The sequence below is a fragment of the Chelmon rostratus genome, chromosome 24 (genome assembly GCF_017976325.1).
Source record: "Chelmon rostratus isolate fCheRos1 chromosome 24, fCheRos1.pri, whole genome shotgun sequence".
Lineage (NCBI taxonomy): Eukaryota > Metazoa > Chordata > Actinopteri > Chaetodontiformes > Chaetodontidae > Chelmon > Chelmon rostratus.
This window is the reverse complement of record NC_055681.1, coordinates 14,747,938-14,761,039: the sequence shown is the minus strand read 5'-3', so window position 1 is coordinate 14,761,039 and position 13,102 is coordinate 14,747,938. Positions and strand designations below refer to the sequence as shown.

General features: G+C 40.3%; 1 protein-coding gene across 4 annotated transcripts in view; it reads right to left on the bottom strand.

Moving 5' to 3' along the window:
• LOC121627414 (diacylglycerol kinase zeta-like) overlaps positions 1-13,102 on the bottom strand; it is a 135,782-nt gene that overhangs the window by 79,501 nt on the left and 43,179 nt on the right. For all 4 annotated transcript variants that reach the window (XM_041966315.1, XM_041966313.1, XM_041966311.1 and 1 more), the window contains 12 exons: positions 11,416-11,472; positions 11,158-11,226; positions 10,846-10,917; positions 10,593-10,709; positions 9,594-9,665; positions 8,466-8,564; positions 7,805-7,887; positions 5,527-5,587; positions 3,501-3,614; positions 2,772-2,909; positions 380-458; positions 171-226 (listed from right to left, as the gene is read on the bottom strand). In XM_041966315.1, the coding sequence (XP_041822249.1) occupies positions 171-226; positions 380-458; positions 2,772-2,909; positions 3,501-3,614; positions 5,527-5,587; positions 7,805-7,887; positions 8,466-8,564; positions 9,594-9,665; positions 10,593-10,709; positions 10,846-10,917; positions 11,158-11,226; positions 11,416-11,472 (1,017 nt within the window). The remainder of the gene's footprint in view (positions 1-170; positions 227-379; positions 459-2,771; positions 2,910-3,500; positions 3,615-5,526; positions 5,588-7,804; positions 7,888-8,465; positions 8,565-9,593; positions 9,666-10,592; positions 10,710-10,845; positions 10,918-11,157; positions 11,227-11,415; positions 11,473-13,102) is intronic.

Sequence of the window (13,102 nt, the reverse complement as noted above, 5' to 3'; positions counted from 1 at the left end):
GTGCTCGACTAAACACAGTCCATCATCTGCACATGTGTACTGGACACATAGAATATGATGATGACCTCTCATCTTACTGTGGGTTGGACAGCAAACAAGCATGTTTTGTGAAAAATAAAATCGAAACAGAAACATTCACACACTGATATTTAACATAGATGTGCACTCACCCCAGCATAGAACATCTTATTTCTAAAACGACTGTTAAACTTCTCCGGGTTGGCCTCTAAAGCAATGACAGATAGAGAGACAGTAAATCAACAAAACAGCCTGAAAAGCAAGGTTTCCTCAAATTTGCAATGTTACCATCTTTACACATCATGATTAATGTGATTAATAACATTTCATTTTATTTCTCTGATAATTAAGATGAATTTACCTCTTGACTCATGGAACTCTAGAGTCACATGGGCATCAAATCCAAGACTGAAGTAATTGTTGAAAACATCTAGAGGAAGCTGAGGGAGCACACACACATAAAAACACATCAGTTCCACCTGGGTTAAAAATGTAGTCCACTCTGGTTCTTTTTAAAGCTCCTGTGTATTGATTGTGATGTATTGTATATTCACTGACACTGTAGATCGAGTGAGTAAATTCAGTCCAAAACATGATGTCATTCATTGCCACAGTATAGCTTAAGAGTTCACTCAGTGTGTGTAAGTTACTCTCAGCAGGTTCGTGAATAGCTCTTTCGAGGAAGCTCTTTGCGAAGAACTTGTGCCATTTCGGAAAACACTTGTGAGCGGTGAGGGGAGACACTTGCATGAATACAGCTCAAAGACATCTTGTTTGCTGGCGGCCTTTGACAGCAGTACAAGGGTTATCGCTCACCAAAGACCCCATGAACAGAGCTGAGCTGTGAAGCAATTGTCATGCAGTATCCAATCAGAGTATTACAACTTCCACATGACTCACAAGAGCCCCAAAAGCTTTTTCTCCATTGGCAATAATTGAAAAAGGAGTTGCTGAAAGTACTATTTATCATCAGCCATATCCCATTTATGCATTTCAGGAGCCAACAGGAATTCAGCTGGCTGGACCACCGGAAGAGGGACTCGAGCATGCATGTTCTGTGGCCAATAAAAATATGTGTGAGGAAGCCAGTGGAGACATTTACAGCACACAGCATATGTGTATGGTGTGCAACTTTCACAGGAATGAACAGGAATCCAGTTCTCCTTCATGCATTCTGTGAGGTTCTATAGCCCCTTCCCCTTTTCCCAGTGCTCCTGTGTTTTTCCCCACCTTTTGTCTCCTGTCTGTCTCAATTCATGGGGTAACCAAGATCAATTCAGTTCTATTCAATTTTATTGATACAGCACTAAATGACAACAGAAGTTGTCTCAGGACACTTTTAATATAGAGCAGGTTGTAAGGGTAGAAGGGTGGAGAGAGGGAGAGGGAAAAGAGAGAGACGTATAGAAAAAGAGAAAGAGAGAGGGATGCACAGCAATGACAGTAACAATGATAACAGTGATCACCAACTGGCGGCTCGCAGGACGAATGCGGCCCGCCGCACCGTCCCATCCAGCCCGAGACTGGATTCTAAAATTGTGAGGATCAAAGAGAAAATATTATTTGGTCCCCGCTATTAAAGCAACTGAGCTATCTGTAATCCCACCATTTATGACTCTATTTACATTCTGAAATGAGGACAAACTCGCTGCACTGTTTAGCATTTATTGTTTCACATTTTATTTCTTTACATAACTTTTCCTCATGCCCTTGCTTAACATTTGTTTTTATTTTTTCAGTCTCAACAACAAGCAAACTAGTAGGCTTGTCAGTACAAAAAAGGAGAAAACCAACTGGCATAACTTAAAATAGCAGGTAAATACTGACCTGGTATCAGAACAAGGTCACAAATAATGTTCGGCACATCAAATAAAACGTTAAGTAGACTGTAGGATTTCAGATCACAAGGCTGAAACAGGCTGCTCACACTGCTTAATTGGTGAAATTACATTTCCTCTCTGACAGCAGCTTCTTCACATCAGGCTGGCAGCTGACAGTCGCTTCCTCTTGTGTGTTTTTATCAAGTTCATCTTGGAGAAGCAGCCTGGCAGGTGGAGGTTGAACCGAACATGGTGAGCACAGACACAGCCAGCGTCTTTAATGTGTCACCCCCAACATGTGCTCAGGCTTTCAACACCACAGAGAGCAGGAATTTGTCTGCTCAGTGTTGTGGTGATGGCACAGATTACATTCTTTTGCAACAGCAACAGTTTCGTTGCAAACGAGGTAAACAGGTGAGGCATTTCGATAGGTTGGCGCAATAAATGCGTACTTTTCATTCATCATTAAAGAGTCAGTTTTCCACATCAACTTTTAATTTCATGGCCTTTGAGAGAGCTGTTTTACCTGTGTTAATAGGCCTTTTCCTTCCACTAACTGACGCTGTATTAGCGTTGAAGCCAGTGATTGATATGACAGCCCCACAATTGGGACTTTGTTTCAGCTGTGTTTGTTTTTAAAGTGCTCTATAAATAAAGTTTACTTGAATTGATTTAAGGCAAAATATCTCTATCACTCCTAGTGGCTGACTGTGGTATAGGTGATAGCAGCCTGACTGATAAAGGCTACAAATGCCTTCAGTTTTGTAATAAAATGAAAAATAGATATATATATAAACATCAAATAATAATGTTAGGCCAATATTTGAGTGTCCGGCCCCAAGGTGTCTGTCAAGAAAAATTCTGGCCCTCCAAGGAATTTATCTCAGAGACCAGGTACATTATACCTTTGAGAATGTGTGCATGTGCACTGACCTTATCAGTTTGTTGTTCATCCAGTTCAGCCCCTGCACCGCAGTTTGGTTCCACCTGTAGATTCCATCTATCTAGCTGGACAACAGTTCCATCCTCGACATGGGAGAGGATTTTAGATAGAGGTTCATCCGTATAGCCCTGGAATACATGCAGATAGCAAAACATATAGAGACATGTGCTTAAATATATGGATATGGATATAAAACAGGATTTTAACTTTAAAGTGACAAAATCGTATCAGGAAAATGTTCATTCAGATGGATTTAATTTTCTTAAGTCTAAATAGCCATAGCTGCAGACGAAATGAATTTGACAAAATGCTGCTAAGAACAAAAAGATGTGTCTGAACCATCTATATATTCCTTTGGACTTAATCCAAAGGTATGTTAAGATTGCTGACAAAGGAAAAAAATAAAGCAAATGCAGTGTGATAACATTAGGTTACACAGGCAGATAGACATACCGTGTAACCAATCAGAGAGCTAGAATAAGCAGCTAAGATGTGACAAACAGCAAGTAAATGAGTGATGTTGGTTGACAGCATTTTGTGTAATGTTCATGCCCCGGTGTTGTCATTAAGTGAATAAAGGCAATCATTCTGAATAAAAATAAGATGTAGCAGTCAGCAGCTTGCCTGACATGCTGAAGCTTCAATAAAGCATATGAGGGATCAGTTAACTTTAGGCAGGTTAGCTATGTGTGAGCTTGTTTGTCAGTGTTTGTACCCACCCCTCCCCAGTTGAGGGTCCTGGCAAGGTCATTTCCTGTCCCAAGCGGTAACACAGCAACAGGAGGTTGAGGATTTAATGCCAGTTCATCAAGACAAGACAGGATCCAGCCCACCTGGTTCAACACATACACAGACATGCAGTAACAGAGACAAAAAGCTGTATCTGACCATGCATCCATCTGTCTTAAAGAGGAAGTTTTCAGTGTTCATCAGAAAGTAGTCTTCATACCCACTTATGCATTACCAATGGATGATATTATCAGATAACATGATATCTTTTCATTTTATACTGATGATAGGTCACCACTCCAACCCCTTACCAATCCAGTAAAAATAAGCCTTAAATGGCTATCCAAAGGCAAACCCAAAGTAGACTGATTTGATTTATTGTTTGAGTACATGCATGATTTTAGTCTCTAAAACCATGCATGAAGCATTACCCTAGTCGAAGTTAAATAACAAGTGGTAACTATACCAGAGAAACCAGAAAATATTTCAATTAACTAGATCAAAACTTTGGTCATCTATATTAATATTTAAGGTATTTATACCATTTACTATATTTATCACTTCAATTTGTGTTTAATACCTCAACCATAAAATGGACTGGTCCACTAACACTGATGCCCTGTACAGGAAGGGCCAAAGTCGTCTCCATCTGCCGAGAAGACAGGTCCTTTGAAATATGTAGGACACTACTAAAAATTTTTATGACTCTGTGGTTGCATCTGCAATCTTTTATGCAGTGGTCTGCTGGGGCTGTGGAAGCTCTGAGAGGGACAGGAAGAGACTGAACAGACTGGTCAGGAGAGCCGGCTCTGTCCTGGACTGCCCTCTGGACAACATTGAAGATGTAGGTGAGAGGAGGATGTTAGCCAAGCTGACATCCATCACTGACAACCCCTCCCACCCCCTGCATGACACAGGCCCTCAGCAGCTCCTTCGGCAACAGGCTGCTGCATCCACTCTGCAAGAAGGAACGCTACCACAGGTCCTTTATACCAACAGCTGGCAGAGTGTTGAACTCCAGCATTGCTTAATGTAGCACTGGTTTCCATATCCAGACTTTTTATTTTGTTTTTTGAATTTCTCTATTTCTGTTGCTATTTTCTTTTCCAACTGCCATTACCTGCTGCTGTAATACCCAAATTTCCCCGGCTGGGGATTATTAAAGTCTACCTTATCTTATCTTATCTTATCTTATCTTAGTATCTCTATTATCACTGAAATCCGTGATTTGACGTGCCACAGCTGTAAATAACCAACTGAAGTCGCATATCAGCAAGTTTAATATTTCGTTGTTTCTATTCAGAACATCAGTCATCTTCAAAATCAGCTGTGGCTCAATCATCACACTGAAAGAGAAGAAGGGACTTTGTTCAACTCAAACTGTTATTGGCCTCTGTGGTTGCTTTGCTTCATGTGGCAGACCATGATTGGTCAATTGGGGTGTCATTTGAAACCTGAGACTCCAGAGAGTAACTGGAGCCAAGAAAATGCCCTTCTGCATACATTTCCAGAAGTTGTAACAGGGAAAACACAGAAGACAAGCGGAGGATGAGCACATCACCTGCTAATTTGAAATGAGATCATCTGGATCATCTGGATGTTACCAGACCATTTTGTCGGAGTGTTATCGATCTGTGGATCACTAAGAGACGTAATTGGTCAGTTGCCAAACAGTTGTTTGTCTGCTATTGCCATTTATTGTGCCTCCTGTTGTGATTGTATCTTGAAGCGGTTTGCGTCAATCGATTCATGAGAATCTAAGCTTTCCAACAGCGTAAACGTAGCATCTCATCAGTTTATTGGTCTTTTTTTATTGTTTTAGTTTTTGGTTATTGGTCGCTTTTAGCAATTTTTTCGTTTTATTCCTCAGTCTACTCTATCATATCTATTTTCTGCCTGAAGTTTTTAGTTCGTCTATACAAAGGTGAATAATTGGTGTTACTTTACAAATACAGGTCTTATTATACATCTCTGCATGTACCAACGGTGTATGTCTGTGTGTGTGTTACTACTCACAGTGCCATCTCCTCCACAGGCCAGGATCCTCAGGTTATGGACTTTACGATACAACTCCAGGCTAGAAGAAGATGACATTAATGAAAGTCTATGTTATGTCCCAAAAAGGGACTGGAAACATTATGGGGACTTACAAAGGGTCAGTCCCCTTAATGTTTGTTTGAGGACAAAACACAAGTCACCATAACATCAATCATTGAAAGGTAAATGGAAAGATGTTAAAGGTAATGGGGTAACCATAAGAGCAAAACAGTCAATTTCTCCGTCTTCAGAGTCTTCGTCTATTCATCCATTGCCACCATCTGACAACTGACGATGGAAATGGTTATTTTACTCCAGACTTTGTTGAGGGCGAGTACAAATCTAAGAGCTGAGCACAGGAACTGCTCTTTTGTTGGCTACAAGTCACACCATCTGAGGATGTCAAGACTCAGTGGATTAACTTTATTAGGGGGTCAAGCTGTGGGGATGTACAGTCTCCCCTCCTTTTTTCCCTTTTTGTGTCCTGTGTTTTTCCTTGTCCCTCTGTCTGTCTGTCTCTCCCCTGTCTGTCAAGTGTGTGTGTTTACCTGCAAGGCATGGCTACAGGTGTGGCTTGGCCTCCTCACCTGAGGCAATGAAGACCCACTGACTGCAACAGTATATAAGCACCAGCTCTTCACTCAGTATTCAGTATTCAGTTCCCATGCCAAGGTCTTGTTAGCCGGTAATTAAAACTGCACTGTGGACAGACGCCAGTGTGAACACAACTCTCAGGAAACAGTGTGAGATCCCCCAGCTGCTACTACTAGTGATTCAAGCATACATCTCTCCTTGGACCTTTTTCATCCTCCATTTTTCCTCATCTGTTGTTCCCTTTTTCCATTCAAAAACCACAACACAACATCTAACAACCTTTATCATCTGGAAACTGTTAACTAGGAGCTGTTAAACATCTGTAAATCGGTCAGACTTTTTCTCCACTTTTCATCAAGCCGAGCTAAACTTGTTGGAGGAGCAGCAGCTCTTTAAGCCAGAGCTCTTGTTAAGCTGACATAGCAGGGATTTCATATATTTTAATTTCCTCTTGTCCAGCTTCTACAGTTCTGCCACCCTGTGCTTTATTGAAACCTGGCTCAGAGTTCACATTACATAGATTTCACCTTTCCAAGATGGCCGCATAGCTGAGTTTTTCTGAATCTGCTTCTACTTTCATGAAAGTTGGTGTATGGATGTCATCGTGTTGAAGAAATCATGCGGCCCTCACATAAAGACTATATTCATTAACTGTAAACCCTTTCTTTCCCTTTTTTTTCTATGCAAGTACATTGAATGCAGTATTTAAATCAGAGTCAAATTCCTTGTACGTGCACACATACTTGGCCAGTAAAGCCGATTCTGATTCTGAATAGCCCATAATAATATTACTGTTTGAGAAATGCTCAATTCAGGGCACTGAAGCTCCATTCAGGGCCCTCTGAGCAGCATGGGGAAGGAAAACTACGTCATCTTTTTCCTGATTTTATCATTTCCCCTTATGCAAATAGATTGACTATCAATCCCTAATAAACTGGCCCCCACTATAGGGTGTGGGAGCAGTTCTATAAGGGATCAAGCCAAAAATGGACTAGCCCCCTTTTATAAGAGTCTGGGAGCGACCCAAACCTAGACCAATCAGTCAATATATATATATATATATATATATATATATATATATATATATTATTATTAATATTATTAATATTATCATTAGTGGTAGTGGTAGAAGTAGTAGTAGCCTTCCTATACTTAAACATCCATCCAGCCCATAGACTCGCTGTTCAGAACACAGACACACACACACAGACACACAAACATACACAAACTTCAAACCAAAGCAACAAATGACAGCTAGCCTGACACTGTTCTGTGATTCCCTGTGACATTCTGTTAACTAGCCTGTATTATCTGTTTTTGTCTTCTCTATGTTGTTTTGCCAGCGTTTTGTCCTTTGTTATGTGGCCAGAAATTTGGTACCCACACACAAGCATCAGCGATATCGGTGAGGTGTCAGCACAGAGCCCAAAGGATTTTAAAAGACAATACCCAGCCAAGCCACAGCCGGTTCACCCTGCTGCCATCTGGCTAATGATACAGAAGTACTGACTGCTGTACCACCAGACTACTCATTTTTCTGACCAATTATTTATTCACCCATTTATATAATTTCGTTTGGTGTTTGTGTGTGTGTCTGTGTGTGCCAGTGGGCGTGAGCACATGTATGTGTGTGTATGTATGGGACAGAGAGAGAGAGACCTACCCCTCTTTTGGTCCTCCGTGGCTCAGGTCAAACACCTGTCTAGGGTTCAAATACCACATGAAGGACTGCAGGATCTTATTGCCCTGTGAGTCAGAGAAAGAAACAGGACATTGGAAGACCAGAAAGTAACTCAACTATCCCAGAATCAAGTCCAGTTAAGTCCCAAGTTGAGCCAAGTAGGTCAAGAGCCACGTCCTACATGTTTTAAGTCTGAATCAAGTGATGTGCTGTACTGTATATTAAATGCAGCCTTTTCTTCAGGCTGAGGTGCAGGCTCAAGTCTATCAAAACGTGAATCAACACTCACTGGTGTCAGAGTATACATCCAGTTTTGACTGCTGTTTGATTTTTCAGGTTAAGCTGGAAATCATCAGCTTGTGACCTAAATCTGACTGAAGTCTAGGTCATGTGATTCAAGTCCAAACTTCTCTGATTTACCTACTCACTGACTGACTAACTGGCTTCCTGACACCATAATTGCTCAGTTAATAAGGTGATTAACTTACCAACATGTTTTCTGACTGAACAACTAGGTTCATGGTTGACTGACTGCTATTAAAACTGCATGATTTATTGTTCAGTGGCCCCTATGCTGAATCATTACAATAGTTAACCCACTGAATGAATGGATTTGTGACCATGTTGACTGCTTTGTTCATACCTGGTTTCCTCCACTCTTGGGGTTGACAAACACCACCAGGGGTTTCATCAGAGGTGAAGGAATGGGTCGGATTATGAATGGCTTCCACTGCCGTCCTTCCTGTCAGAGAAGAAAATGATCTGCTCAAATCCTCTATTGCAGAACTTGCCCATTCAGGCTGTCTAGCCTGGGACTGGTCTACAGCATTGATCCCCAACCCGTGGGCCGCGGCCCACTAGTGGGCCATCGGTCATTTGGTACTGGGCCGCACAGAAACAAAAAATCATTTCCATTATTTAGTTTTTTCACATAATTTGTTTGATTTATTTTTCCAGTCTTAATGACGTTTTATTTTGACATGACCTCTTGACATGATTAAAAAGTTGATTTACGTTCATTATTATTGTTATTATTATTATTAAAGAGAAAATACCACCGTTTTTAATGCCGATCTTATCATTTTATTTTGTTTTTATCTGCTACACCTTTAGACTGGGCCCTGAAAATATTGTCAGACATTAAACTGGGCTATGGTACAGAAAAGGTTGGGGACCACTGGTCTACAGGATGTTGTCTCTAAGCATTTAATCCAGGACAGAAAACTAGCAGCTACAAAGACTGCAAGATACTTTTCCAAATAGGCTGATTCATCTGTTCACTACAATGAGAGAAGCAGAATGCTTCACTTGCCCACACGACAGAATCAACCACTCCTTAACAGTAGTAAATGGTAAACAGCTAAATTTCTATGGCACTTTTGTCCAAAGTGCCTTACAAGGTTTTTGCCATGCATTCATCAATACACACACACTTGCTGTCCTGACCAATTTGGTGTTTAGTGTCTTGCCCTAAGACACTTCAAGGAGGGGGATGAGGATCAAATTGGCAGCCCTGTGATCAGTGCTTTAAGTGCCTAAGGTCCAACAGCCAATAAGATCCATTTAGTGTTCATATGTATGCTACTATTTGAACAATCACTATTGAAAATAAAAACAGTATTATTCACGATCCTGTACTCCTGTGAAATAAGTTATACACCAATAAGTTAAGATGATGAAGTGTCAGACATAAAGGACCAAAACCACTGTAAGGTTATTTGTTATTTGTTCCATGTGTGCACCTAGTGGATCACAGTGGTATAGCACTCACCTCTGCTCCTTTCTTGCTGCTTTTCCTCTTGAATGATGTTCTCTTTTTCTTCTTACTAGACTTCATAGATGTCTGTTAAAAAACAGAGACAGCAGCTGCATATCACTGAAGGTTGATTTCATGAGGAGCAGAGACGGAGATGTAATGCTGCTTGTTCTCAGAGTGAAAGAAAAAACGTTTCCATTCAGTACAGCAAATGTGTCTCAGGGTTATACAATTCAAAGTGTTACGCAGATTACATTTTTCCAAATGCAGGTTATCCAAAATAAATCCCAATGTAAATGACAAATGTGACAGATGTCCACTGCCTTAAATTGCAAACCTATTGACATCCAAATACTACAAAATCCCTTCGCAGAATTCCTTTTCAATGGCCTCCCTTCATTTCTACTTGGTTTCATGTGATGTTCTTTCTCAAGCTTGATAAAGTGAAGAATTTGTTAAGGGGTTCAATTTATAAATAGCTACAAAGTGACAACTGATTATGTTGTTAACATGCAGTCAATGGTTACTCTTGGTATTCCTGCTAGACAACAAGGTGTGTCCAACATGAAAACACTGGAAGAGAGGGGGGTGAAAATGCAAAGATGTAAAACAGAATATGTTATATTAGTTCAAGTTTTTTCAGGACAGCTTGGGGTGCAAATATCATATGCTGTATATGGCAGATTTATGGCAGATGGCCAATCTTAGGAATGAGAATAGTTGGGGAGTCACACAGCATGTTTTGGCTAGGTGTCCTCTAGGCCAGGGCTGGGGTCCCCCCTGGTTGTTTACAGTGGGCACTTTTCATTGCTGACAGTGGGTGGATGTAAGTTTAAATGGAAATGAAGGAAAGTCAATCACAGATGTTTTATGTTTTAAAGGTTCATCTATAAGCACAGGCATGTACACTGACAGTGAAGCTAGTGCATGATAAGGCAGGTACTGCAGAGTTAGGTACTGTCCCTGATCCCTATAAAAACAAACCAGTTGTAAAGTGACTGAAAGCCGTGTTACCTGATGGCGACGGACCCGAATGATCCATGTGGGTGGAACTATAAGGGCAGCGTGAGCCCCTATTGGACAAGCCTCTTCAATCTGCTGCAGCATGAAGCAGGACACTTTGTTGTGGTACTAAAGAGGAAAATACAACGTTATAATACATTTATTTATTGGTACCTGTTGATGTAGACGTAGAAAGACTATAACTCAAGCCAAATGATCATCTCGCCCCAGTGTGTAGCTCAGTCCCTGTTCCAAACATACTCACAGCGTGTTTGCACCAGGAGCAGCTGATTGCCACAATCTCTTTACTGTGGAAAGCAAATTTCTGCTGAAAGCCCTGCACAGACAAGCACAAATTCTTCTTTGTACTTAACTGCTGCTGAAAATGATATTAAACTACCACTTTAATTTATATTGTCAATTTAGGAAAACACTTCCATACATCTGGGGGATTGGCAAGACAGAAATAATATTTTCACTGTATAATGTTAAAAAAGACAATGTATGACAAGCAGACATTAAAATTATTCTTATTAAATTGTTGATCAATAAAAATAATACCAGAATTTCCACCCACCTTCCCACATTGTTTGCATTTCCCTTCTTGCCGTCTCCGGTGCACCCAGTGATGACGCACTACAATGGGCTGAACATAAACAACACATTTTTTGAAAAACCTAAATTAAATAGCTAACTTGTTTGCACATTTTGAGCAACTATTTTTAATATGAGCAACATAAAAAGTATTAGTCAAAGAGAAAACAAGGTGAGGATTTCCTTGCACCCTGCTTAGATCCCCAATAACAATCTGTTGGGAAACATTTCCAGAACTCACCTCTCGAATGTTCCTAGAGCCTGATTCTCTGAAAGATGGTTTACACCTGAAATTAATCTGAGGAAAGCAGAGACAGAGTTGAGAGGTGTAAATATGTAGATGATAAGTGGGCTAATGTCTAACTTGCTGCACAAGTTAGAAGGAAAAAACATGGAACTCCAGAACAGACAGCTGGTACAACATGGACAGACCTGTAGAGCCATGATCGGAATGATTCCCAACAACCAGGCTGGTAGATAGAAGACATTTTAGAGAGAAAAGCAGTTCAGACAAAGACTTTCAGACATGTGGGACTTCGTAGCAGTGAAAGTGGGCTCCGCTTCCAGGGGAGACACCATGATTCCCCATAGTGAAGTGTGCACAGAAAGGAAAACAGGGCCACCCTAACCAGAGCAGGGACACCACCAGACAATGTGGTTGCCAGGGTGAAAACTGTTAGGTCAGGCAAGCTGTTTTGGGGGAAGGTGTATGGAACAGGTATTCTGATGAACTGCTCTGGTTCATTCTTACAACAATTCTGTTCTTTCTACAAATCATGGTTTAGTTTCACATTCACACTGTACTTCTGATGTCATGATGTGGGGAAAAGCTTGGAGAAATACAAGTTAATGACAGCAAAGGACTTGGTTGACTAAGACCTATTAATCCATACATCATTACCAGACTCACATTGTTCAAATCCACAAATATGTTCTAAAAAACGTCCAAAGATATCAAATATCACAGACTTGATATTGAGGAAAGATGTATAAAATGTACAAAATGTGGAATACGTCACATAGTAATTAAAAACATGAAGGTTTTAATATTTTACTCAGTGGGAGTTTCATATGATGTACAGTGGTTTCAACGGTGTGTTGGAAAAACTGGACAGTATATGAGACATAATGTCATAGTCTTCTGAAACTTTTCATTCCTAAGTATATTCTACTTGTAAATTTAAACAAACTTCAAATCAAATTTTGATTGGTGAGAATGAACGTGTCTTGACCATCTGAAATGGAAGAGTTTATACAGGCCTAATGACCCAAAACATATCAGCTACAACCACATAAACATTATGCATGAAAGTTTGTTCTTGACCTTCTAAAAAGAAAAAATCTTAGGTCCACTTTATTTGCCTGAGTTTTAAACTGCATCGGAGAGTTTACATCAGCAGATGGAGTTCACTCCATCGTCACAGATGTTTCAGTATACAGCATCAGTCATGTTAGAACACCAGATCAAAACCCTCACATCATCAACTAAATGGGAAAAGGTCAAAGGTCATGGAACATGAAGCACAATGTAACCTAACTAATTTAACAGCTAGTCTATATGAATCCAGTTACCTTGTTACTGCACTAACTTCTTCTTCTACAATACCTTTGGTCTAACTATTGTTTATAGAATATCTTCATTTGCATTCACTATCATGAAATTCGTTGTCTAATACTGTTTTCACAGTTGTGTGCTGTTTTCCTCATCCTGACTTTGTCTCTGTACCAGTCCTTATCCCTCTTTGTTCACTGATTTAGATCCCTCCCTGAGATCTCGTGAGCATTTGAAATCAGCAGAGCTACCCCTTTAAACCAGATCATCAGGTCTATCATAACACTTTGATCAACAAGAAAATGAGGCAAAGAGACAGAAGGTTCTATGTGATTTAAGGAAAAGAAAAGGACACCTTTTTGATGATGGAAGAACA